At 43.5% G+C, this 23,550-nt stretch overlaps 1 protein-coding gene across 5 annotated transcripts in view; it reads right to left on the bottom strand.

Annotated features, from left to right (window-relative positions):
* LOC110521059 (S phase cyclin A-associated protein in the endoplasmic reticulum) overlaps positions 1-23,550 on the bottom strand; it is an 88,020-nt gene that overhangs the window by 26,417 nt on the left and 38,053 nt on the right. For all 5 annotated transcript variants that reach the window (XM_021598504.2, XM_021598492.2, XM_021598486.2 and 2 more), the window contains 3 exons: positions 22,499-22,561; positions 22,242-22,368; positions 13,020-13,135 (listed from right to left, as the gene is read on the bottom strand). In XM_021598504.2, the coding sequence (XP_021454179.2) occupies positions 13,020-13,135; positions 22,242-22,368; positions 22,499-22,561 (306 nt within the window). The remainder of the gene's footprint in view (positions 1-13,019; positions 13,136-22,241; positions 22,369-22,498; positions 22,562-23,550) is intronic.

A 23,550-nucleotide genomic window follows, 5' to 3' on the forward strand; every position in this document is an offset into this window, starting at 1 on the left:
CAACCTTCACATCTGCAACGCATTTCGACTCCAACCTAGTCGGCATATAGAGACAAAATATCAGAGACTGATGTAGGCCTAGGTGGATAGGTCTGCCAATAACTTCCTCGTGACCAAAATATTCCAGTTGTTTCATATGCTAGTGGGCAGATCTGTCATTTGCTCCATATCATTATTGACAATGTAGTGTAAAGCTGTCAGATATAGAATGTGGTGATAATCTGAGAAGCATTACATTGTGAGTTATGGGAACATTTCCAAATAGTGGTTAAGCACGCCAAAACCTGCTTACTAAACATTTTTACAGTAAGCATCTTACTGTATGGGTATCATATGCCATATGTGTATGGGCTTTCTAGCAAAATACATTTTTTGGGTCTTTTCCACCACCATTTATCAACACATTCCTGAGAAAACACAAACCACACCTGGTGTGTTGATTCCGGTTTCTGCCAATCACTACTTAATGACATTGTTTTATGTGTCAAGCACCAAAACACACTCATTATGTTATATTGATATAAAGTATATTATAAGGGGCGGTAGGTAGCCTAGTGGTTAGAGTTGGGTCAGTAACCAAAAGGTTGCTAGATCGAATCCCCAAGCTGACAAGGTAAAAATATGTTGTTCTGCCCCTGAACAAGGCAGTTAACCCACTGTTCCTAGGCTGTCATTGTAAATAAGAATTTGTTCTTAACTGACTTGCAGAGTTAAACAAAGGTAAAATAAAACAAATAAAAAAGTATTGAAATGGAGTGGTTAGGATAAGACAGCCATCATGGTTGAGTGGAATGATAACACAAACTCTATTGGGCCAGAGTGAAGTAACGTGAGAACCCCACCAAACTGTGCTCTCTGGGCAGCCGACCAGCACCGGGGCTGCCTGCCTGACTGATCCCCCCCCCGCCCCCAAAAAACAGATCCATGATTGAGTAACTCGGCAAGAAGTCCATTTTTCACTGACATAATACCACCATCATTAGAAAGATGGTACCAATTGAATGAAATACTAGTTTTCCTCTCAGTCTGATGCCGTGCTGCTTTTAATAAGTCCATATCAAATCAAATGTTATTTATCACATGCTTAGTAAACAACAGGTGTAGACTAACAGTGAAATGCTTACTTACAGGCCCTTACTAACAATGCAGATAGAAAAGAACTAGAACAATTAACGTACAGAGATTAAACCAAGACATTGTCATTCCCATGCCTGACACAGTGGGGAGAAAGTCCGTTTCATATGAATATTCCTTCAGGTACTGTGATGGAATGTAAGGTGTCCTTATTGAATTAAACAAGACGCAATAGAAGGGTGTCAGGTCACCTGGTCAAATGACAGGGTTGGGCTGATCCTGTTACAGCTTCGACATGAAAAGGCCTGGGAAATCTATAAGACGCTATACAAATTATGAGGAGAGGGATAGCATCAGAGCAGTCAAACGGAATATGAACGACAACCTTACAAAAAAAAGGCAAGGTCAATATTTAAAAAAGATCTTGTAAATATTAGGCTACAAAAGCAACGCATGAAATAGGCAAACACCATCTTCAGTGTCCATAAAAACCTGTCAACCATAGCACCCTGTTTCTTCACCGTGTATAAATAGAGGTTGCCCTGCCCAGAATGTCTTTATCCATGTAGGAAGATGGGGGGAGAGGCCAGTCCCCAGGTGGCTGCCACTCTTAACCAGCAGATTAAAGGGCACATCCCTAATTTATTTACTCTAATCTTATTAGAGAGAAAAACAGCCGTCGACTGCTTCCATTCTCTACAAGAAACCCATGTGAGAGGAACCAAGATGGATCCAAAGGAAAATGTTGCTGTACAAGTTAACATTGCAAATGTATGCTGAAAATGATCCAACTCACTATATAGAATGCACATTTTATTTTATAGCAATCATTATATTGATGATTTTAGTCTTTAATTCAATTCCATTCCCATTAGAATCACCACTAGGTTTGCAAAAGGAGGGTATATTAAAGGAAACTTTTGAACGTTTACTGGTAAACTACAAGAATTGTGGTAATTTAAGGATTTTATGTAATTTTTCACAAGACATCTGGTGGCCCTTTTTGGTACTTCAAATGATCCTCTTTGGCCTTCTTGTGTGGCCTCGTCACATGTAAAATAAATACAATAATCAAATAAGATGATTAAAAAAAATATATATAATAGAATGACAAATCTGTAAAACATTATCCTAAATATAAACCATACATTTAGTGAAAACTAGGTGTTTAATATCAGGGTTTTGGCATGATATATCCTATATATATCATGCTGAAATAAAGGAGTAAGTTATATATACAATGAAAATAATACCATTGTTGATTAATTATTTTTTTCATTCATTATTTTCTCTTGAACCATATGGTCCATCTACTAGAAACTCATGGACACAGATCTATTTTTTTATACTATATATGAATAATAAATAAAAAATATATAAAAAAATTCTATTCACACACATTTAAAAAAATAAATAGATCTAGTAGATAGACCATATGGTTCAAGAGAAAATAATTAATGAAAAAAATATCTAATCAATAATGGTATTATTTTCATTTGACTCCACAACTCTTCCAACTACTAACATTTACAATAAAGAAATATTGACACATACATACACACACGTATATATACACACACACGTATATATACACACACACACACACACACACATACACACACACATATATATACACATGTATAAAATTACCAAAAATACCATAGATTTACATAGATTACCCGTTAATTTCCCAATTTCCAGAAGATTCGGGTAACTTTGGTAAATTACCAGTAGCTTTGCAACCCTAATCACCACACTCTCAACCAGAGTCAGATCTGGAGTCATGAACTTCCACTGACTTCTCACAATCGACTCAGTTAACTACTCATGTAATGAGCATGCAATTGCTTTGTAACACAGCTAATCAGGCATGTTTTAGGCCCGCTAAACAAATGGCGACTGTCAGAGGTACGTTTGAGTAATGTCCTTACAGCAGCTCATGCAATGAGAAATCTCAGTGATCCATCTTTAGCTCCCTCCCACCTAATTGAGCTTAATTAGCATGACACCTGATATCCTCCCTGTCCCTGGAATCTGTCGCCGCGCCCCCTTGATGACAGCCTATTTCAAAGATTTTGAGGAGCAATTTGGTAAGGGGCCATGCTATTCCGTCTCGTGTTACCCATGCACTATGTAGGCGGCGTTGGTTGATCCACGTATGCCAGTCCATCCTAACAGGCAGCATACCTCCACAGCTCTGGGTGCTCATTTGACAGCATGCCACACCCACTGCCGGACCCAAGGATTTGGTGCCTGCACCAACCGCCAGACTACACCCAGCGGGAGATACAACAGGTACATTGTTCATCTGGGATTAATGAAACCTTATTTTGTAGACGCGGGATTAGGTTCCACTGATGGCCCATACGGTTGCGGAGAGAGAGCAAGAGAGAGGAAATAGGAGAGAGGAGAGAGAGAGAGAAGAATAAGAAGCCTGGAGAGATGTAGATAATTAGCAGTGCAATCTGCTCACCTACTCTAAACTGCTTAACCTCAGACGGCCGGCCACAGCAAACCACCCTCCTGTTCTGATGAGGCCATAGACACACAGCCACCTCAAGACAGGAGCTATTGTAAAGGGCTAGATAGAGACTAAAGACACACAGACTGGACTAGAGCACACAGTATTCTGGGCCAGCCCCCTGGGACAACCATACACCATGGAGCCCTGTGGGGATCACCGTGGGTGGCCGACAGGCTCGGACATGACAAGGGGGCTGGGGGATTGGGAGTGTCACTGATCTCTGTGGCTGAATTAAAACTCTTAAGTTTAAACCATCCCAGAATCCATAGAGTATCCCAGGGGCTGATAGACAGATGGCTGGGAAGGGAAAAATTAGAGCACAGGTCAGGACCCCCCGCAGTATAGTACTGCCCCAATATCCCAGAAAACACTTAGGGCTCAAGACAAAACAGAAAACAAAACACAACAGAAACTGCACAATAGTTTAGGGTACTGGGAAAATACCCGGTAGACTCCCCTTACAGGTAAATGTTTCCAATTTTCAGAAGTCGTCCCTTCTTGCAAAGATAATAGAACATCATCCATGTAAAAGACTCTTTATGCTTTTGTTACTGGGTTATCAAGCAGGAGATCGTTCCACCTGAACCTCAAGCTCACGTTTCCCAACATCTCAGTGCTTTTCCTATGTGCCCAGTCAGGCCTGACCATGGCAATGCTGCAGAAATCTGACCAACTTCCAGATCAGGTTGAATCCCTGCTTTTCAACAGGGAAAATGTGTGTTCATGGAAAGAAAACTAACCCTAAGCCAAAATACAAGGTGAGGAGCAAATCCATTTCCTGGTGCTGTCAAACAATCCCTTCATTCACTGCTATCTAAATGACACTTCCTTTGATTCTTCTGTTGATCTTTCCGATACCCTGAGTGCTTCCAAGACGTTCCACACTGGCTGGGTATGAACTGGGAGTAATCTGATGAGCTTTCATGCATCACACACTCACACCATATAACGACATCCTGAAATGAAACCTAAGGTAGCAGCTTTGATTACACAGCATACACTCAGTCATGTGACTGAGGTGGGTAACTAACTATAAGAGTGTTTTAACATGCAGTGTCCTAGCATAGCAGTGTCACTGGACTATTCATTTTTATTCGTTTAATTTAACCTTTATTTAACTAGGCAAGTTGGTTAAGAACAAATTCTTATTTACAAAGACGGCCTACCCCGGCCAAACCCTAACGACGCTGGGATAATTGTGCGCCACCCTATAGGGACTTCCAATCATAGCCGGTTGTGATACAATCGAAACCAGGGTCTGTAGTGACGCCTCTCGCACTGAGATGCAGTGCCTTAGACCGCTGCGCCACTTGAGAGCCTTCTCGGGAGTTAAGACCTCTCTCTAAAACTAAAAAGCTTAAAAATAAGCCCGTTTCATTTTCAATGTGGTAGAACAGAGAGGACACTTAGATAAAACAGATACCAGATACCACAGTCAAACTGAATTGTATCATCAAGTGTTCTCTCCCGATTCTCTCAAATACAACTCAAAAAGTTATACGACCTCTTCAGCCCTTCGGGTGGGTCAGTCTGTCTGTCTGTTCTGACGTTAGCTTCTCTTCTCTTGTGCTGAGCCCAGACATCACTGGGAGAAACTCCCCCCAGTCCTGTCTCTCTCCTCCTCTACTCCCCAGTGACCCCTACTGGGAGACACAGGGACATGTCCCATAAACACACAGTAGTTGACACAAGGTTGGAATACTTGAAGAATGTATCCATCTTTCCTTGACAGAATTACACATCTGAGAAGTGTCAGATTTGTTAAAGTAGTGATGTGGAAACTTTGCTTTTGCTAATTAAATCATGCAGGGATTTCCCCAAAGTGAGGAAGGATGTGCTAATAAATATTGAAAACAGGGCCAGAACGGCACCACCGTTTACCCCCCCCCCATCTAACCACACCTCCAGACTGGGGCAAAACATTTCCTCAACATATAATAATAATGATGAAGATAAGTGTCTCCAGAGGCAGAGAGAGCAAAGCTGTGGTTTTGCCTGGTGAGGATCTGTGATCATTTACAGCTTATTTTAGACAGCTCTGCCCCCTCCTCCCCAAGGGAGCACAACACACTCTCCACTCAGAATCACAAAGAGAAAACACATTCACACAGAGTAGGGCTCACACTTGCAAGGCCTTGAAGAAGATACGTAAAGCTCAAAGAGCAGTGATACTAGCAAGAGCAATGTGCGGGTTTCTTCTTTTTTCTCTCATCTTATTCAACTGTTGCCATGCACCTGCTGCAGAGATAGCTCAGATGTGCGAGTGCCTTTTCAATTTTGAGAGAGCATTGTTAAAATTCCTCCAACAATGGATGTATATTTTTTTCTGTTTCAACTAGCAGGTTTCTTGTTTTTTTCTCAAAAATACTCCCTCACCTTGCGATTTGAATATGTAAATTTAGCAGAAAGAGTGTGATAAAGGTAATCCAGGTGGAGAACAATTGGTGGAGAACAATTAAGGATCATCTTCACACACAATACCATTTGGTTTATGGATGACTTTGCAGGTAAAAATCTCTGGTATATCATTTATACTGTGTTATATTGATGTTAATGAGAGTTGTTACTCTGCTCGTCTAGACATGGATCCAGCGGCCACAGGGTTACACAGGGACATTAGCCGAGCCTCAGAGGAATTAGCTCATTAATGTAATGGTAACAAGTAGGAGTGGGCCTCCCAGGGGGGTAATATTACCCAAGCATCTCCGACTCTGCAGTTGACTTTTTTGTAAATCACTCAGCTTATCTGAGAGGAGGCGATCAATACGGCAGCATTACTGTAAACAGATAATGTAGCAAGCGCTGGGGTTAGCGTCTATCTCACAGACGCCGACCATTACGCCATACAGCCACCCAGATGAACAACAGTGATTAGTGGACAGACGGGCCATGTCCTTGTGTTGGATCTCATCACTGGCTCCCAATATTCCCATCCCTTGCCCTGAATCCCTTACATTTCCCCCATATTGTAAAGGTGTGTGTTTATATATAATGAATGTGGGTGTAATACATGTTTAACCATGTACAGGACTATTATGAGTGTGGGCTTGATTTTTTATTTTATTTCTGTTTTTAATTGAACCTTTATTTAACCAGGTAGGCTAGTTGAGAACAAGTTCTCATTTGCAACTGCGACCTGGCCAAGATAAAGCATAGCAGTTCGACCTATACAACAACACAGAGTTACACATGGAATAAACAAAACATACAGTCAATGATACAGTAGAAAAAAATAAAACAAAAAGTCTATATACAGTGAGTGCAAATGAGATAAATTAAGGGAGTTAAGGCAATAAATAGGCCATGGTGGCGAAGTAATTACAATATAACAATTAAACACTGGAATGGTAGATGTGCAGAAGATGAATGTGCAAGTAGAGATACTGGGGTGCAAAGGAGCAAGATAAATAAATAAATACAGTATGGGGATGAGGGAGTTGGTTGGGCTGTTTACAGATTGACTATGTACAGGTGCAGTGATCTGTGAGCTGTTCTGACAGCTGGTGCTTAAAGCTAGTGAGGGAGATAGGAGTCTCCAGCTTCAGTGATTTTTGCAGTTCGTTCCAGTCATTGGCAGCAGAGAACTGGAAGAAAAGGTGGCCAAAAGGATGAATTGGCTTTGGGGGTGACCAGTGAGATATACCTGCTGGAGCGCTTGCTACAGGTGGGTGCTGCTATGGTGATCAGTGAGCTGAGATAAGGCGGGGCTTTAACTAGCAGAGACTTGTAGATGACCTGGAGACAGTGGGTTTGGCGACAAGAGTGAAGTGAGGGCCAGCCAACGAGAGCGTACAGGTCGCAGTGGTGGGTAGTATATGGGGATTTGGTGACAAAATGGATGGCACAGTGATAGACTACACCCAATTTGTTGAGTAGAGTGTTGGAGGCTATTTTGTAAATGACATCGCCAAAGTCGAGGATCCGTAGGATGGTCAGTATTACGAGGGTATGTATGGCAGCATGAGGGAAGGATGCTTTGTTGCGAAATAGAAAGCTGATTCTAGATTTAATTTTGGATTGGAGATGCTTAATGTGAGTCTGGAAGGAGAGTTTACAGTCTAACCAGACACCTAGGTATTTGTAGTTATCCACATATTCTATGTCAGAGCCGTCCAGATTAGTGATGCTGGACGGGCGGGCAGGTGCGGGCAGTGATCGGTTGAAGAGCATGCATTTAGTTTTACTTGCATTTAAGAGCAGTTGGAGGCCACGGAAGGAGAGTTGTATGGCATTGAAGCTCGTCTGGAGGTTAGTTAACAGTGTCCAAAGAAGGGCCAGAATTATACAGAATGGTGTCGTCTGCGTAGAGGTGGATCAGAGAATCACCAGCAGCAAGAGTGACATTATTGATGTATACAGAGAAGAGAGTCGGCCTGAGAATTGAACCCTGTGGCACCCTCATAGAGACTGCCAGAGGTCCGTACAACAGGCCCTCCGATTTGACACACTGAACTCTATCAGAGAAGTAGTTGGTAAACCAGGCGAGGCAATCATTTGAGAAACCAAGGCTGTTGAGTCTGCCAATAAGAATGTGGTGATTGACAGTCGAAAGCCTTAGCCAGGTTGATGAGGACCATGCCTCAGGACTACCTGGCATGATGACTCCTTGCTGTCCCCAGTCCACCTGGGCGTGCTGCTGCTCCAGTTTCAACTGTTCTGCCTGCGGCTATGGAATCCTGACCCGTTCACCGGATGTGCTACCTGTCCCAGACCTATTATTTGAGCATGCTGGTCATTTATGAACATTTGAACATCTTGGCCATGTTCTGTTATAATCTCCACCCGGCACAGCCAGAAGAGGACTGGCCACCCCTCATAGCCTGGTTCCTCTCTAGGTTTCTTCCTAGGTTTTGGCCTTTCTAGGGAGTTTTTCCTAGCCAACGTGCTTCAACACCTGCATTGCTTGCTGTTTGTGGTTTTAGGCTGGGTTTCTGTAGAGCACTTTGAGACATCAGCTTATGTACGAAGGGCTATATAAATAAATTTGATTTGATGAGTACGGCTGCACAGTAATGTCTCTTATCGATGGCGGTTATGATATCACTTAGGACCTTGAGCGTGGCTGAGGTGCACCCATGACCAGCTCTGAGACCAGATTGCATAGTGGAGAAGGTACGGTGGAATTCGAAATGGTCGGTAATCTGTTTGTTAACTTGGCTTTCGAAGACCTTAGAAAGGCAGGGTAGGATAGATATAGGTCTGTAGCAGTTTGGGTCTAGAGTGTCTCCCCCTTTGAAGAGGGGGATGACCACGGCAGCTTTCCAAACTTTGGGAATCTCAGATGATACGAAAGAGGTTGAACAGGCTAGTGATAGGGGTAGCAACAATTTCGGCAGATAATTTTAGAAAGAGGGTCCAGATTGTCTAGCCCGGCTGATTTGTAGGGGTCCAGATTTTGCAGCTCTTTCAGAACATCAGCTATCTGGATTTGGGTGAAGGGGAAATGGGGAGGCTTGGGCGAGTTGCTGTGGGGAGTGCATGGTTGTTGACCGGGGTAGGGGTAGCCAGGTGGAAGGCATGGCCAGCAGTAGAAAAATGCTTATTGAAATTCTCAATTATAGTGGATTTATCGGTGGTGACAGTGTTTCCTAGCCTCAGTGCAGTGGGCAGCTGGGAGGAGGTGCTCTTATTCTCCATGGACTTTAGTGTCCCAGAACTTTTTTGAGTTTGTGCTACAGGATGCACAATTCTGCTTGAAAAAGCTAGCCTTAGCTTTCCTAACTGGCTGTGTATATTGGTTCCTAACTTCCCTGAAAAGTTGCATATCACAGGGGCTATTCGATGCGAATGCAGAATGCCACAGGATGTTTTCGTGCTGGTCAAGGGCAGTCAGGTCTGAAGAGAACCAAGGGCTATATCTGTTCCTGGTTCAAAATTTTTTGAAAGGGGCATGCTTATTTAAGATGGTGAGAATGACCCGGCATCCTCTACTGACGGGATGAGGTCAATATCCTTCCAGGATACGCGGGCCAGGTCGATTAGAAAGGCCTGCTCGCTGAAGTGTTTTAAGGATGGTTTGACAGTGATGAGGGGTGGTCGTTTGACCGCGGACCCATTACGGATGCAGGAAATGAGGCAGTGATCGTTGAAATCTTAAAAACAGCAGAGGTGTATTTGGAGGGCAGGTTGGTTAGGATGATATCTATGAGGATGCCCGTATTTATAGATTTGGGGTTGTACCTGGTAGGTTCATTGATCATTTGTGTGAGATTGAGGGCATCAAGCTTAGATTGTAGGATGGCCGGGGTGTTAAGCATGTCCCAGTTTAGGTCACCTAGCAGCATGAGCTCTGAACATAGATGGGAGGCAATCAGTTCACATATAGTGTCCAGGGCACAGCTGGGGGCAGAGGGTGGCCTATAGCAAGCGGCAACGGTGAGATATGTCTGAGGGGACGGGTTGATGTGCTCTGGAAGAGGGTTATCACAAGTTCTGTCCCAAGCTCATAGCTCTCAGGGGCCCAACAACAACCCCAGGAGTAGAGGCAGCACTCTACTCTATAGCATGGAGGACAGAGAGAGCAGAGACAGCTCAAAGACAGCTAGCCTATCACAACCTGAGCCCACAGGTGCTGGGTAGACAGGAACTGGCAACACGTCGTCTGCTTTGCAACTGGTAACATCATGAATATACTGTTATTATGTACTATTCAACATATAATACCACTTTATCAAGTGGAACACATACTAAGAACTGTCAACAGAACTGGATAACTTTCTTGAGCTTTACTTTAGGAAGGTTACATTCTAACATTCCTATTTGTGATGACCCCACAGGAGTGACCTGCCCCTTCATGCTTGAAAGTTGTCCTCAGTCTTATGTATATTTCTAGAAGATCTGAAGAAGTTATTTTCAACATGTTCAGACAAGGTGGTAATTGAGTCCTGAAAGAAGGTAACAGGGAGGCCATTCCTTTGTCACTAGACATGGCACACTTCAGCTCTGGATTGGACTAGGAGCCCGGCAGAGGATGAAATAAGTACCTCTGATCTTATTCAACTCCTCTTCCTCTGTACGCCAAGTGGCTGTCTCAAAGCGTAGGAACAACAGTGAGTGTGGGTGTAGTCTCCCGCTTCAACAAGAAGAAACAGTCCAATTGTGAGCTAAAGACTCCTAGCTACCTACAAGTAAAAACCTGTCCACCCAATTTAAGTTAATAAAATTCCTCACGATACGGAAGTCTGCTTCAAATTCTCCAGGATTAGTGATGGAGTGAATCATTTTTTTATTTAAAAAAAATCTATAAACACGAGATGGCCATATTTAAAAGCATTAGAAATATAAGAAGCATTTGTCCATTAGTAGAGGTTTGGGAAACAGTAAATGCTAATGAGTGTAGGAGAGAGGCCATTCCAGTCCATTAGAGAGTTCCAGTGTTGTGAGAATGGCGGTCTCTTCGAGGTTATCTACTGGCAGGCCACACTAACTCCAGACCCACAACTCAAAACCACGACAGAGTCCTTCTGATGGATTAGACACATGGCCTTTCTGTATATCAACAGAAAAGAATGAACACAAAATAGATGACCAAAATGTAATCCCTTTCTCCTTCAAAAAGGGTGCATTATTATTCATGATCCATTCTGAAAGTATTGATTGAGATACGAGCACTATAAACAGAGAAATAAAAGGAAGGGTTGAGGTTACCTCACTCACTTTACGCAATTGCAAAAACATCACAAATTGTAAACAGAGGAGAGCTGTCACGGAGGTCAGAGTGTGGAACATGTCTTTAGAGGCTTACACAGCAGCTGGTAAGGCTCATGGGTTTTAAGTGGAGGTCCGGTTGGACGACAGACAGTGAAATGTCGGCTCATGACTCATGAGAGCAGCAATAGGCCAGGATATTGGTTGTGAAGAGTATGGGAATATGGGGATGGGGATGGAAAAAGGACAAAAAAATACAAAATGTCAATTTCAATGGATTCATGAAGTTGTATTGTATGGGGACCGTGGAGGTTCCAGCCAAAGTAATTTGACATCCCGTACACTTCCTCACAGCTGTCTCAGCAGAGGTGACATCACGAGAGGTCAGCAAGATGCATTATGACCAATGACGATGACCCTCACAGAGCCACAAGCAGCAGCCACATACACTTCATGACCAATTTGTATTAAAACATAGTGTCATTATACACTACTTGACCAAAAGTATGTGGACACCTGCTCGTCATCTCTTTCAAAAACCATGGGCATTAATATGGAGTTGGTGTCCCTTTGCTGCGATAACAGCCTACTCTTCTAACTACCCTACTCTTCTGGGAAGACTTTCCACTAGATTTGGGAAAATTGCTGCGGGGACTTTCAGCCACAAAAGCAGGTCGGGCACCAATGTTGGGCGATTAGGCCTGGCTCGCAGTCGGCGTTCCAATTCATCGCAAAGGATTTCGATGGGGTTGAGGATCAGGGCTCTGTGCAGGCCAGTCATGTTCTTACACACCGATCTCAACAAACGATTTCTGTATCGACCTCGCTTTTTACACAGGGGTATCGTCATGCTGAAACAGAAATGAGCCTTCCCCAAACTATTGCCACACAAAGTTGGAAGCACAGAATCGTCTCGAATGTCATTGTATGCTGTAGCGTTAAGATTTCCCTTCACTGGAAGTAAGGGGCCTAGCACGAACCATGAAAAACAGCCCAAAATCATTATTCCTCATCCAAACTTTATAGTTGGCACTATGCATTCGGGCAGGTAGCATTCTCCTGGCATCCGCCAAAGCCTGTCGGACTGCCAGATGGTGAAGCGTGATTCATCACTCCAGAAAACATGTTTCCACTGCTCCAGAGTCCAATGGCGGCAAGCTTTATACCACTCCAGCCAACACTTGGCATTGAGCATGGTGATCTTAGGCTTGTGTGCGGCTGCTCGGCCATGAAAAGCCATCTCATGAAGCTCCAGACGAACAGTTATTGTGCTGACGTTGCTTCCAGAGGCAGTTTGGAACTCGGTCGTGAGTGTTACAAACAAGGACAGACTATTTTTACAAGCTACACGCTTCAGCACTCGACGTCCCGTTCAGTGAGTTTGTGTGGCCTACCACTTTGTGGCTGAGCCGTTGTTGTTCCTAGACTTTTCCACTTCACAATAACAGCAGTAGCAGGGCAGAAATCCGACGAACTGACTTGCTGGAAAGGTGGCATCTCATGACGGTGCCACGTTGAATGTCTGAGCTTTTCAGTAAGGCCATGTCAATGTTTACCTATGGAGATTGCATGGCTGTATGCTCAATTTTATACACCTGTCAGCAGCGGGTGTGGCTGAAATAGCCGAATCCACTAATTTGAAGGGGTGTCCACATACTTTTGTATATATAGTGTAGTTTGTGTAAAACCCTCTAATCTGAATAGATAGTGTATCAAAAGACAGTGTGCGTGGAGACTAGGTTAGCTGTATTTGAATGTAAAAGCTGGAACTCACTTGATTGGAATGCGTGAGACTGCGGTGGGGGTGGAGGTTGCAGTGACTACCTGCAGAATCTGTTCCAGAGTAGAAAGTCCCCCTCCCACCTGGAATGCCACTTGATCTTCATTGTTCTGTGGAGGGAGAGAACAAGAACCGCAGTCAGGTAACAGGGAGCCGGATGGACAAGGGTATCACCTTGCTCTCACTGAGGACCCAACGGCTCTTTTCCCCTCATCCCCCACTTCCAAAGGGGAGTTGGGAGTGAAATCTGAAAAACACAGCGATCCCCAAAGCATTCCTGTTAAATCTCAAAAGTGCACAACCCCAGCTCCACCCCCACGCCAGCCAAGTCTCAGTAGAGGACAGTTACTCTGCAGAACTCCACACACACACACACACACACACAAAACCAGGGTGGTCTGTGCTCACAAACACAGGCCGAGGAGAGACTCTAGACAAGTAAATAACTGAGAAATCAAACAAAAACTACTAAAGAAAATCATCAATCAAGATAAGAGTCTTGGATACATGCTGAATTGACTGTTTATTTATTCCAATATGAAAACAGCTATAACTCTGACCGAGGTAGTGCACCCAGCTGAGGCTAGCACATGGGATTTAAAATGTATAGTAAACAATTATCATCATTAAACTGATCAACATGTTTAGTCTAACACAATACAGTGGTCCATAGAGTGAGTCATAGATCTAGCGATCAAACGGGCCCTAAATAAGAAGAGGGCCGTGCCCTGCTGTTAGGATAGGAGAAACGAGTCAGAACTCTTGGCATTTGGTCAGATGCTGCTGCAGCTACACAGTCCCATAAATCAACAGTTCCAAAGCCCAGAGCAAGTGGCTGCTATCAGGCATGTTAGTGCCTGGGTCGACCGGGAGGATAGGGGCTGCAGGGCATCAGGGGAGGAGTGGGTGCTGATGGAGGGCTTTCCTCACACGGACGGAACAGCCAGGGGGGTGCACACCTCACCACATCACGCAAGGACGGACGGAGGTACACTGGAGGTTGCTTCTACACCTAATGAGGTCACCGTCTCCCAGGTAGTGTGACAGCCTCTATATCCAAGCACTTCAACGTGTTTTTGTTCCACAGATAAGGGGTTTGCCAACAAGCCTGAACACATTGAGGAAGCGCTTTGCAAAATTATATATAAGCCCTTCATCTGTCACTCACATGGAGTGCCAAGGCACAAGTCCTCAGGATCCGGTGACAAGTAAACACTGAACTCGGCTAGGGTTAAAGTATTTTGGACCAACACACTGAAAAGCACACCAGAAAAGCTCCTGCACTGAGGATTATAGAAATCTCTCCAATGGTCCAATCAGCACCGTGTGTGGTTGTATTCTGTTTGTAAGAGACCAACCTCCTTTTGTGGAGGTTACCAACACTCTTCATACTTAAATCACGATGGTCTCTAGCACTGAGCTGGGTTTAACCCACTCTTAACTCACCCATCAACACGCCCATCTAAAAGCTTCTGGGCTAAATGAGAAAAAGGCAGCTCTTTCATGGTAGTAATCAAATGGTCTTCTAAGGGAGTTAACTGGGACCTGCCCAGTCCTGGCTGTCTGACGTTAAAGCCAGACTGGGACATCTTGGCTGCGTCTGCCTTGGCAGCCTGACAGATCAATCTGCTGTGGCGATGGAAAAGAAGAAGAATGGGTGGAGAGGATTAACCTCCAATCATTTTAGGCAACATCTTAAGGCAGTCTACGTCTGCAATAACCATGGCATCCCTACCAGAGAGGACCAAGAGGAGACCTATCTGCTGATGTGGAGATATAAATCATTCATTTCTCAAAAGCACACCATCAGATCTAGGCTATCAATATTGGTGTTATCGGTGCAGGAAACCGTACAGTATTCAGTGAGTGGTCCTCTCTGTGGTGTTTCTCTAGCTTTAAGACTTTATACTCTGCTGCCTCAGTACGGTGGATGGCAGTAGAGCAGAGCAGGAATAATAGGCCTTCCTGTTCCAGATCAATGAAGAATAACATTTCAACTGCAAGAACTAAAGAACAGCGGAATTACACGCCATATTAAACTGAACCCTCTGGAACTTACTTTTCAGGTACAGTAACTAAGTCATACAGGGAAACAATAAAGCTGTTGTTCATTAAATAACCCCTTGAACCACGCTGGGAACTGTATAACAACGTTAAGGTGAGATCTCCATAGGATGTGTGATGTAGTAACTGTTGTATCTATTGTTGCCAAATGATTATTTCATATAGCCAACAGGCTTCTGGTTCCAAAGTCATGGTCACAACATCTGCATTTGATAGATCTTTTCAACAAGCCACATCAGAGAGAGGCAACAGAAAGTCTGTTTGTATATGATTAGGGACAGTGGCTGTACACACTGAAACAAGGTGACAGTGGCTGTACACACTGAAACAAGGTGACAGTGACTGCCTGTTGATAGAGGCTCAACACTCGCTCCTGAATGAAAACCAAAATGTTGTAACACAGCACTATCCTGCACTGACAGACAAAGATACATCTCACTTAATCTCCCATTCCATGTTCCTATGAAGCAGTGTGAGATCTGTCTGCATCCTGTCACTCCCTGCTTGCCAAACTTTTATTTATTTAACCTTTATTTAACTAGGCATGTAAGTTCAGAACAAATTCTTATTTACAATGATGGCCTACCCCGGCCAAACCCTAACCCGGACGATGCTGGGCCAATTGTGCGCCGCCCTATGACCCTCCCAATCATGGCCGGTTGGGATACAGCCTGGAATCGCACCAGGGTCTGTAGTGAACCCTCTAGCACTGAGATGCAGTGCCTTAGACTACTGCCCCACTCAGGAGCAGACACTCTGATGTCAGTGTAATATGATGAGGGGCTCATTTATTCTAGAGAGAAACCCCCAACATGACTGAAGACTTGAGGAAAGGTGAGGGGGCAAGGACAGACAGCCGAGTCCAAACTGAATTATACAGCTGGAGGAATCTTAAACAATTATTACCCCTGGTGACCATTATTACCCCAGCTAATCAGAAGGCCAGTCAGCTGCTAATTCCTGTGTCTGTGACAGAGGTGCTTTTGGGATGAGAGGGAGAGAGAGGGAGGGCCAGCAGGACATCTCTTTGTAGTTACCTCCCACCAGCCACTCTAATTAGACACAAAGGCAGGGAGGAGGGGATACACAGGAGGGGAAAGCCCAGATCCTCTGGCCCCACCAACAGACGCTGGGGAACAACTGACTTGGGAGTTCATTATGGGTGTGACACAGGACAGCCTCAAACTGGTTTTCCCATCACGCAAAATAACAGATGGAGTGAGCGGGGCAGACATACACTTCCGTACATGCATTTCATCTTGGACCATGACTAAGACATAAACTTGCAAAAAAAAACCTGTGAGGAGTAAACAAAGTTGAGTAATCTAAACCAGCATCAGCATGTACGAGAGGAGTGAGAAACCACAACAAGACTGCTGGGGTAAACATTTAGAGAGAGTAAGAGTTTGTATGTTTATCGGGTGTAATGGAATGCTGTTTGGTACAATAAAGAAGGATGATTGGTTGAGAGACTGTAAATGGGAAACAAGTCTGGTGGAATTTATTCTATAAATTGGACTGACATTCATTAGGGACTAGTGAGGCGCAAAATCAGACGCACCACAGAAACCACAGCCTATGGAGGAACTACAACACAGAGGGATTTCAATGTATGACCCCGATTAAAGTTACAAAGAGTAAGCCATCCTTGGAACATATGAACTAAAATACTAAAAGGGCATATTCATAGACTTCAAGCAAACCTGTCCTGGTTAGGTCAGAAACATGTTGTCAAATGAAATGATTTCCCTGACTTTTTTTACTCACTTTGGCAGCAACAACAAAGGCTTTAGTCCATCTGATACATAATATATTACTCCTTCTGAACTCACAATACAGGTAATATGAATGGGTAATATTCTGGCCAACGTAAGTCTGCCTATTCATTTATTGTAGTAAAATCCTTCAAGGATGGAAGCAAATAATTGTAGTTACCTGGTATTATTTAGTTGTTATGGTAAAAGGGTATGGCGACATTCCAAATCAACTACAGTAGGCTAATCCAGAACCATGTATTTAAATACATGTTTCTGGGGTAGTCCAATAGCTTTCAAGACTAGCTTAAATAAACATAAACTTAGAATTCAAATCTTGACACTTATTGTATAGACAACATGAGTATTGAAAGTCATTGGAGTATAATAATCCTTATCCCTAGCCCCCCCAAAAAATACAAGAATTATACTAATCATCACAAAATATGCAATTTCTTAAAAAAATATTTGTAATTAACCTGGTTGTGAAAAAACTAAGGCTGGGAATTGCCAGGGACTCACGATACAATATTATCACAATATTTAGGTGGCGATACTGTATGTATTGCGATTCGATACTGTGATTATTACGATTCGACGTTCCAAATATATTGCTGAAAACTATTTTGCTCCCTATTTAAAAAGTAGATAGAAAACAAGCTGTGAAGAAAACAAGCTATGAAGGAAAAATACTGGAATTCTTGTGCAGGTACAGCAAACTAGCGCAAAAAATACTATTGTGATATTGTCAAAACTATTTGATATGATATACAATCAAAAATAATATCCCGATATGTAATTGTATTGCATTTTTTCCGCCCCCAGCACATGAAAAACTACTAATTCATCAATTTGAATGCTTAATGTGAGCCCCGGACCAGACTATCGTGGAATAATAATACGTTTCCTGACACACTTGTCCATCATGTCAGTTTAGTTCTCCTAGTCTCTGACAAGTTCCTTAGATCTACTTTCTCAAATGTTTGTTTATGGACACATGTAACACTCCCAATCTAAGCCAAGGGGAACAAAGAAAACCCTCCCAGAGGGGGTGAGGAATTGAGAAAATTGTGATTTTCATCTACAGGACCACTATACTAGTCTAAGGTGAGAATTGCATTCAGTGTAAAGGAATCAAATATATACAGTTGAAGTCAGAAGTTTAAATGTATTTGGCTAAGGTGTATGTAAACTCAGTTTTTCACAATTCCTGACTTTTAATCCTAGTAAAAAAAATCACTGTCTTAGGTCAGTTAGGATCACCATTTTATTTTGAATGTAAAATGTCAGAATAATAGTAGAGAGAATGATTTATTTCAGCTTTTATTTCTTTCATCACATTCCCAGTGGGTCAGAAGTTTACATACACTCAATTAGTATTTGGTAGCATTGCCTTTAAATTGTTTAACTCGGGTCAAACGTTTTGGAGAGCCTTCCACAAGCTTCCCACAATATGTTGGGTGAATTTTGGCCCATTCCTCCTGACAGAGCTGGTGCAACTGAGTCAGGTTTGTAGGCCTCCTTGCTCGCACACGCTTTTTCAGTTCTGCCCAAACATTTTCTATAGGACTGAGGTCAGGGCTTTGTGATGGCTACTCCAATATCTTGACTTTGTTGTCCTTAAGCCATTTTGCCACAACTTTGGAAGTATGCTTGGGGTCATTGTCCATTTGGAAGACCCATTTGCAACCAAGCTTTATTAACTTCCTGACTGATGTCTTGAGATGTTGCTTCAATATATCCACATAATTATCCTGCCTCATGAAGCCATTATTTTGTGAAGTGCACCAGTCCCTCCGGCAGCAAAGCACCCCCACAACATGATGCTGCCACCCCTGTGCTTCACGGTTGGGATGGTGTACTTCGGTTTGCAAGCCTCCCCCTTTTTCCTCCAAACATAACAATGGTCATTATGGCCAAACAGTTCTATTTTTGTTTCATCAGACCAGAGGACATTTCTCCAAAAATTATGATCTTTGTCCCCATGTGCAGTTGCAAACTGTGGTCTGGCTTTTTCATTGCGGTTTTGGAGCAGTGGCTTCTTCCTTGCTGAGCGGCCTTTCGGGTTATGTCGATATAGGACTCGTTTTACAGTGGATATAGATACTTTTGTACCGGTTTCCTCCAGCATCTTCACAAAGTCCTTTGCTGTTGTTCTGGGATTGATTTGCACTTTTCGTACCGAAGTACGTTCATCTCTAGGACAGAATGAGTCTCCTTCCTGAGAGGTATGACGGCTGCGTGGTCCCATGGTGTTTATACTTGCGTACTATTGTTTGTACAGATGAACGTGGTACCTCCAGGCGTTTGGAAAATGCTCCCAAGGATGAACCAGACTTGTGGAGGTCTACACTTTTTCTTCTGAGGTCTTGGCTGATTTCTTTTGATTTTCCCATGATGTCAACAAAGAGGCACTGAGTTTGAAGGTAGGCCTTGAAATACATCCACAGGTACACCTCCAATTGACTCAAATGATGTCAATTAGCCGATCAGAAGTTTCTAAAGCCATGACATCCTTTTCTGGAATTTTCAATGCTGTTTTAAGTCATCATAGTGTATGTAAACTTCTGATCCACTGGAATTGTGATACAGTGAATTATATGTGAAATAATCTGTCTGTAAACAATTGTTGGAAAAATTACTTGTCTTGCACAAAGTAGATGTCCTAACCGACTTGCCATTACTATAGTTTGTTAACAAGAAATTTGTGGAGTGGTTGAAAAATGAGTTTTAATGACTCCAACCTAAGTGTATGTATGTAAACTTCCAACTTCAACTGTATATACTACCGTTCAAAAGTTTGGAATCACTTAGAAATGTCCTTGGTTTTAATTGCCAAAAACTGAAGATCTCGTAAAACGCTGTGCCTTAGACCGCTGTACCACTCAGGAACTTGGGCCTTTCACAAAATCTGGACACAGCTGATCTTGGCTGCATCCGTCAACTTTAGGCAGGCTCCTTCAGGCCCCATATTGTTGTTACTCTGCTACTCCATTCCCCCACATCCCAGGTAGAACCAGTCACTGGTTGGCTACGAAGGGGAGCCCAACCAGCCCATGACAGCTGGCAAATGAAAATGTAAATACAGTCTCCATTCTCAGAGTGCAGTGTTTCTGACAGTCCCTCAAGTGTCATAAACGCTGTCCATCTCAGGCCAGCCTTTATTTGAAAGCAGTGAGAAACATTTGGGCCAGTGTGTAAATATGTGAGCTCATTACCAAGGTAAGAGAGGAGAAAGTTAAGAAATTATACTGGAGAAAAATGATAGAGAGGAAAAGCTCTCCACTCCCCAACAAAAAGATCTAGTTTGACACAAAATAAACCATTAGTGGTCACAGAGGGAGAGGCGTGCTGGGGTCGGAGACTAGGCCCAGCCCAGAGAGCAGCAGCGAGGGGGGTGGTTAGCCTGACTAAGGCTGCTTTGGAGGGGGGAGTGTTGGGTGTTGTCTAAGGAATTAGCAGAGAAAGTGGAGACTGAATCAGATATCGTAGAGAAAAACAAATCTCTAGGTGAGTCAATTACACACGAGAGATGCTTGTTAGGTCAAATAATCTAAACGGTCCCGACTCAGGGGGCAGACACCCATGCTGACGGAGACTATATTTATTTGACTTTGTCCAGGGATTAGAGGAGGAAGTGCCTCCCAGGCTGGTTCACAGGCTGGCCCCCATGTCCCACCCCACCCCCCTCAGTCCAGGCCTCACTCTGCTCTGGGCTGGGCTAACGGGGGAGTTTAACAGTCATACTGAATGAAGTCTAGATTAAGCTCTTCCACCTTCCACCCCTCTACACAACCAAAACTAATGCAGAGTAGGGCTTTCCTCAATTGTTTTAATGCTCTATAAATATGTGAAGAGCTTTAACCACACGGTAAAGCCCAAACAGAGTTGGCTGACCTACCAACCCCAGTGTTGAATGGAGGAGGGCTCCTGGCCCAGTGACCCCTGACCTCCCATAGGGAGAGTATGGAGCTGAGGGGAGGAGCCCCCCCTGTTAGCGACAGCTTGAACACCATCACACTGGACTCCTCCTCACCAATTACACTGTGCTGCTGTGCTGTGCCACCCACCCTTGCCACCTCTCTCGCCCTCTGGGGAAATTCAGTAATAGCCTCTCCACCCCTCCCCCTGTCAAGGACCAGACACCATCATCTCTCTATCCTCCCGCCCACCAAAATGCACAGTGTGCTTTATGATACCTTGAACCTTGGCAGGAGAATGATGGCTTGTCACTCACTGTATGTTCAGCCCTTCACAAACACAGTGACAGGTGCTCCATTCATCCTCCTTATTGATGAACACACACTGGGTGTGCTGGGGCTTCACTGTCAATAGAACTCAGTTCAACTCCTTAAAATGCCATCCAACGAAGCCTATCTTCTACAGTGGGTCTCTCTTATATTCCTAACATCGATTTAAGTCAACTGTTGTCATCAATGTCTGTCATTCATAGCTTTCTCAATAAGCATTGACAGTCAATGGACTACCTTATATTATGGGTTTTCAACCAGGGATCCGCGACCCGAGGCAATGAGCGGGGGGGAAGGGGGGGGCCACAAATGTTTTATTTTATTTATTTAAATGTTTTTCCCGAATATTTCTACCAATATAATAAACACATTTAGAAGCATCCATGAATAAATAGGCTACCAGTGTGATAACTGCAGCTGGATGCTGGTAAGCTTTCTTGACTTGGACATACATGGCTAACCTTTGTTTAACCAGCTACACAGCTGCTCTTAGCGAAAATGTGTTTGAGTTACCTTTCGAGCTTATAGACTATGTTAGAATTTACACTTCCTCTTCCAATTGTGATGTGGGAAGGTCAAAATAATAAAGAACCATCTACCAAATCTATTCATTTAAAAAGGTTAATTACTCCTCCTTGCCATTATCATTCGACTGATGATTTTGTAGATTTTTTTGCTAACGTATGATGAGGGTCCCTGGGTCGATGGTTTGCCTGGGAGCGGGTCCCTGGGCGAGAAAAAGCTGAAGACTCCTGCCTATATTCCATTGTAACTTGAGATCCTTTGGATTACATCTTCTAGGAAAACCTTATGTAATTGTATAAACCCACAAATACTTCTGAAGCATACAAATGTTTGCCTGTCCAGTGATGGGTAGCTCCTCTATTAGTAACATGTGGCCAATGAAAACACATAGCTGATCTGGCCTGCATTACAAATAACCCCGGGCAAGGAGTTGGGGAGTAACTGATACTCTACACTAGGACTGAGAGACACACAGATAGAGCTGCAGCCAAACAGAACGCAGTTGAGAGAACTGCCCCCCTCCCTCCCTAACACCGCTCCACACTCTGACTCTAAGCTCTGACAGAATGGCAGACAAGGAGCAAGTCTCAGTAGTGTACTACAGCTAGGTGTTAGTGATGTACCTGTTTCTCCAGGATGCGGGAGATCTCTCCCAGGGTTCTGTCCAGGCCTGACACCCTGGTGTTGGCCCACTGACCACTGTCTTGGCCCTGGAGCTGCTTGACCAAGTCCTTCACCAGACGCTGGAGCCTGGGGAGGAAGAGAGGGGGAGAGGTTAAGTCCTGTCATTCATCCATCTATTCATCCACGCATAATTATCATTGTATCACTACAGTTAAATAGAAGAGATAGAATGCATAAACGTGTAGTTGGAACTTACTTGGCCTTGTATGGGGAGTCGGGGACTGTCTTTGCCTCCATTGACGTCTCATACTCCTTTGCCCTACAGAGGAACAGAAGAGCTCTTTGAATAAGAGGAAAAGAGTGCCCCAGCTTTCATTAAAAATGCAGGGGAGGATGAAAAGTCTGAAGGAACAGAAAAAGGTCAGGTTAAGACTGAGTGTTTATTTTGCCTGTCAACTTTCCCCCCAGTAACTTGGCTCAAAATAATGTTGCATTAATTCTACAGGGGCATAGTGCCTCATTGCAACCTGCTATTTTCATTCATAATGACATTCCACCCTCATCACTTTACAATGGCATATCACATTCTCTGTTCAACTGTATTGTTAAATAAATATGAATGGTATGCTTTAACTTGGGTAGCAAATACATCAGTGTTTTGAATCCTGGACATTCACAGATTATGGAGGACATCAGGACTGTTCTCTGTTGCATTAGACCAGCAGAAATGGCAAAGAAGACAGGCTCTACTAGTAGCACACAGAACATCTCGGTCCATCAGTCAGTCAGTTAGCATCCCAGAGCAGATAAGAGCTATTATTGATCCCAGTAACAGACATAAGGTCTTACGGTCAGGAAGCAGCTGATAAACTAACAGATCCCAGAAGAGGACAGGTGGAGCTTCCCCAGAGGACCAGACGTATTCTGACAGAACAAGGCTAAAGTCATTAGCATCAGCTAGATAGAGGAGATCATAAACACTGTCAATGTCAATCCAGCTCAGAATTAAACCCAGAAATAAAAGGTTGTGTAGTCCCAGCGAAGTCAAAAGCTTTAGGTAAACTGACTAGGGAGTAACCAATGTTTACTATTTCTAAGGTTAATTAGCAAACATTTATCCCTCAGAGAAATATCTCAAATGACCAACAGTCAGAAATGTATCATCATCTTGGTAAGCAGCTTCAGTGTAGATTTGGCCTTGTGGTTTAGGTAATTGTCCTGCTGAAAGGTGAATTTGTCTCCCAGTGTCAACCAGGTTTTCTGAAAGATTTTGCCTGTGCTTAGCTGTATTCTTTTTATCCTAAAAAA

The sequence above is a fragment of the Oncorhynchus mykiss genome, chromosome 1, assembly GCF_013265735.2.
Source record: "Oncorhynchus mykiss isolate Arlee chromosome 1, USDA_OmykA_1.1, whole genome shotgun sequence".
NCBI classification, from domain to species: domain Eukaryota; kingdom Metazoa; phylum Chordata; class Actinopteri; order Salmoniformes; family Salmonidae; genus Oncorhynchus; species Oncorhynchus mykiss.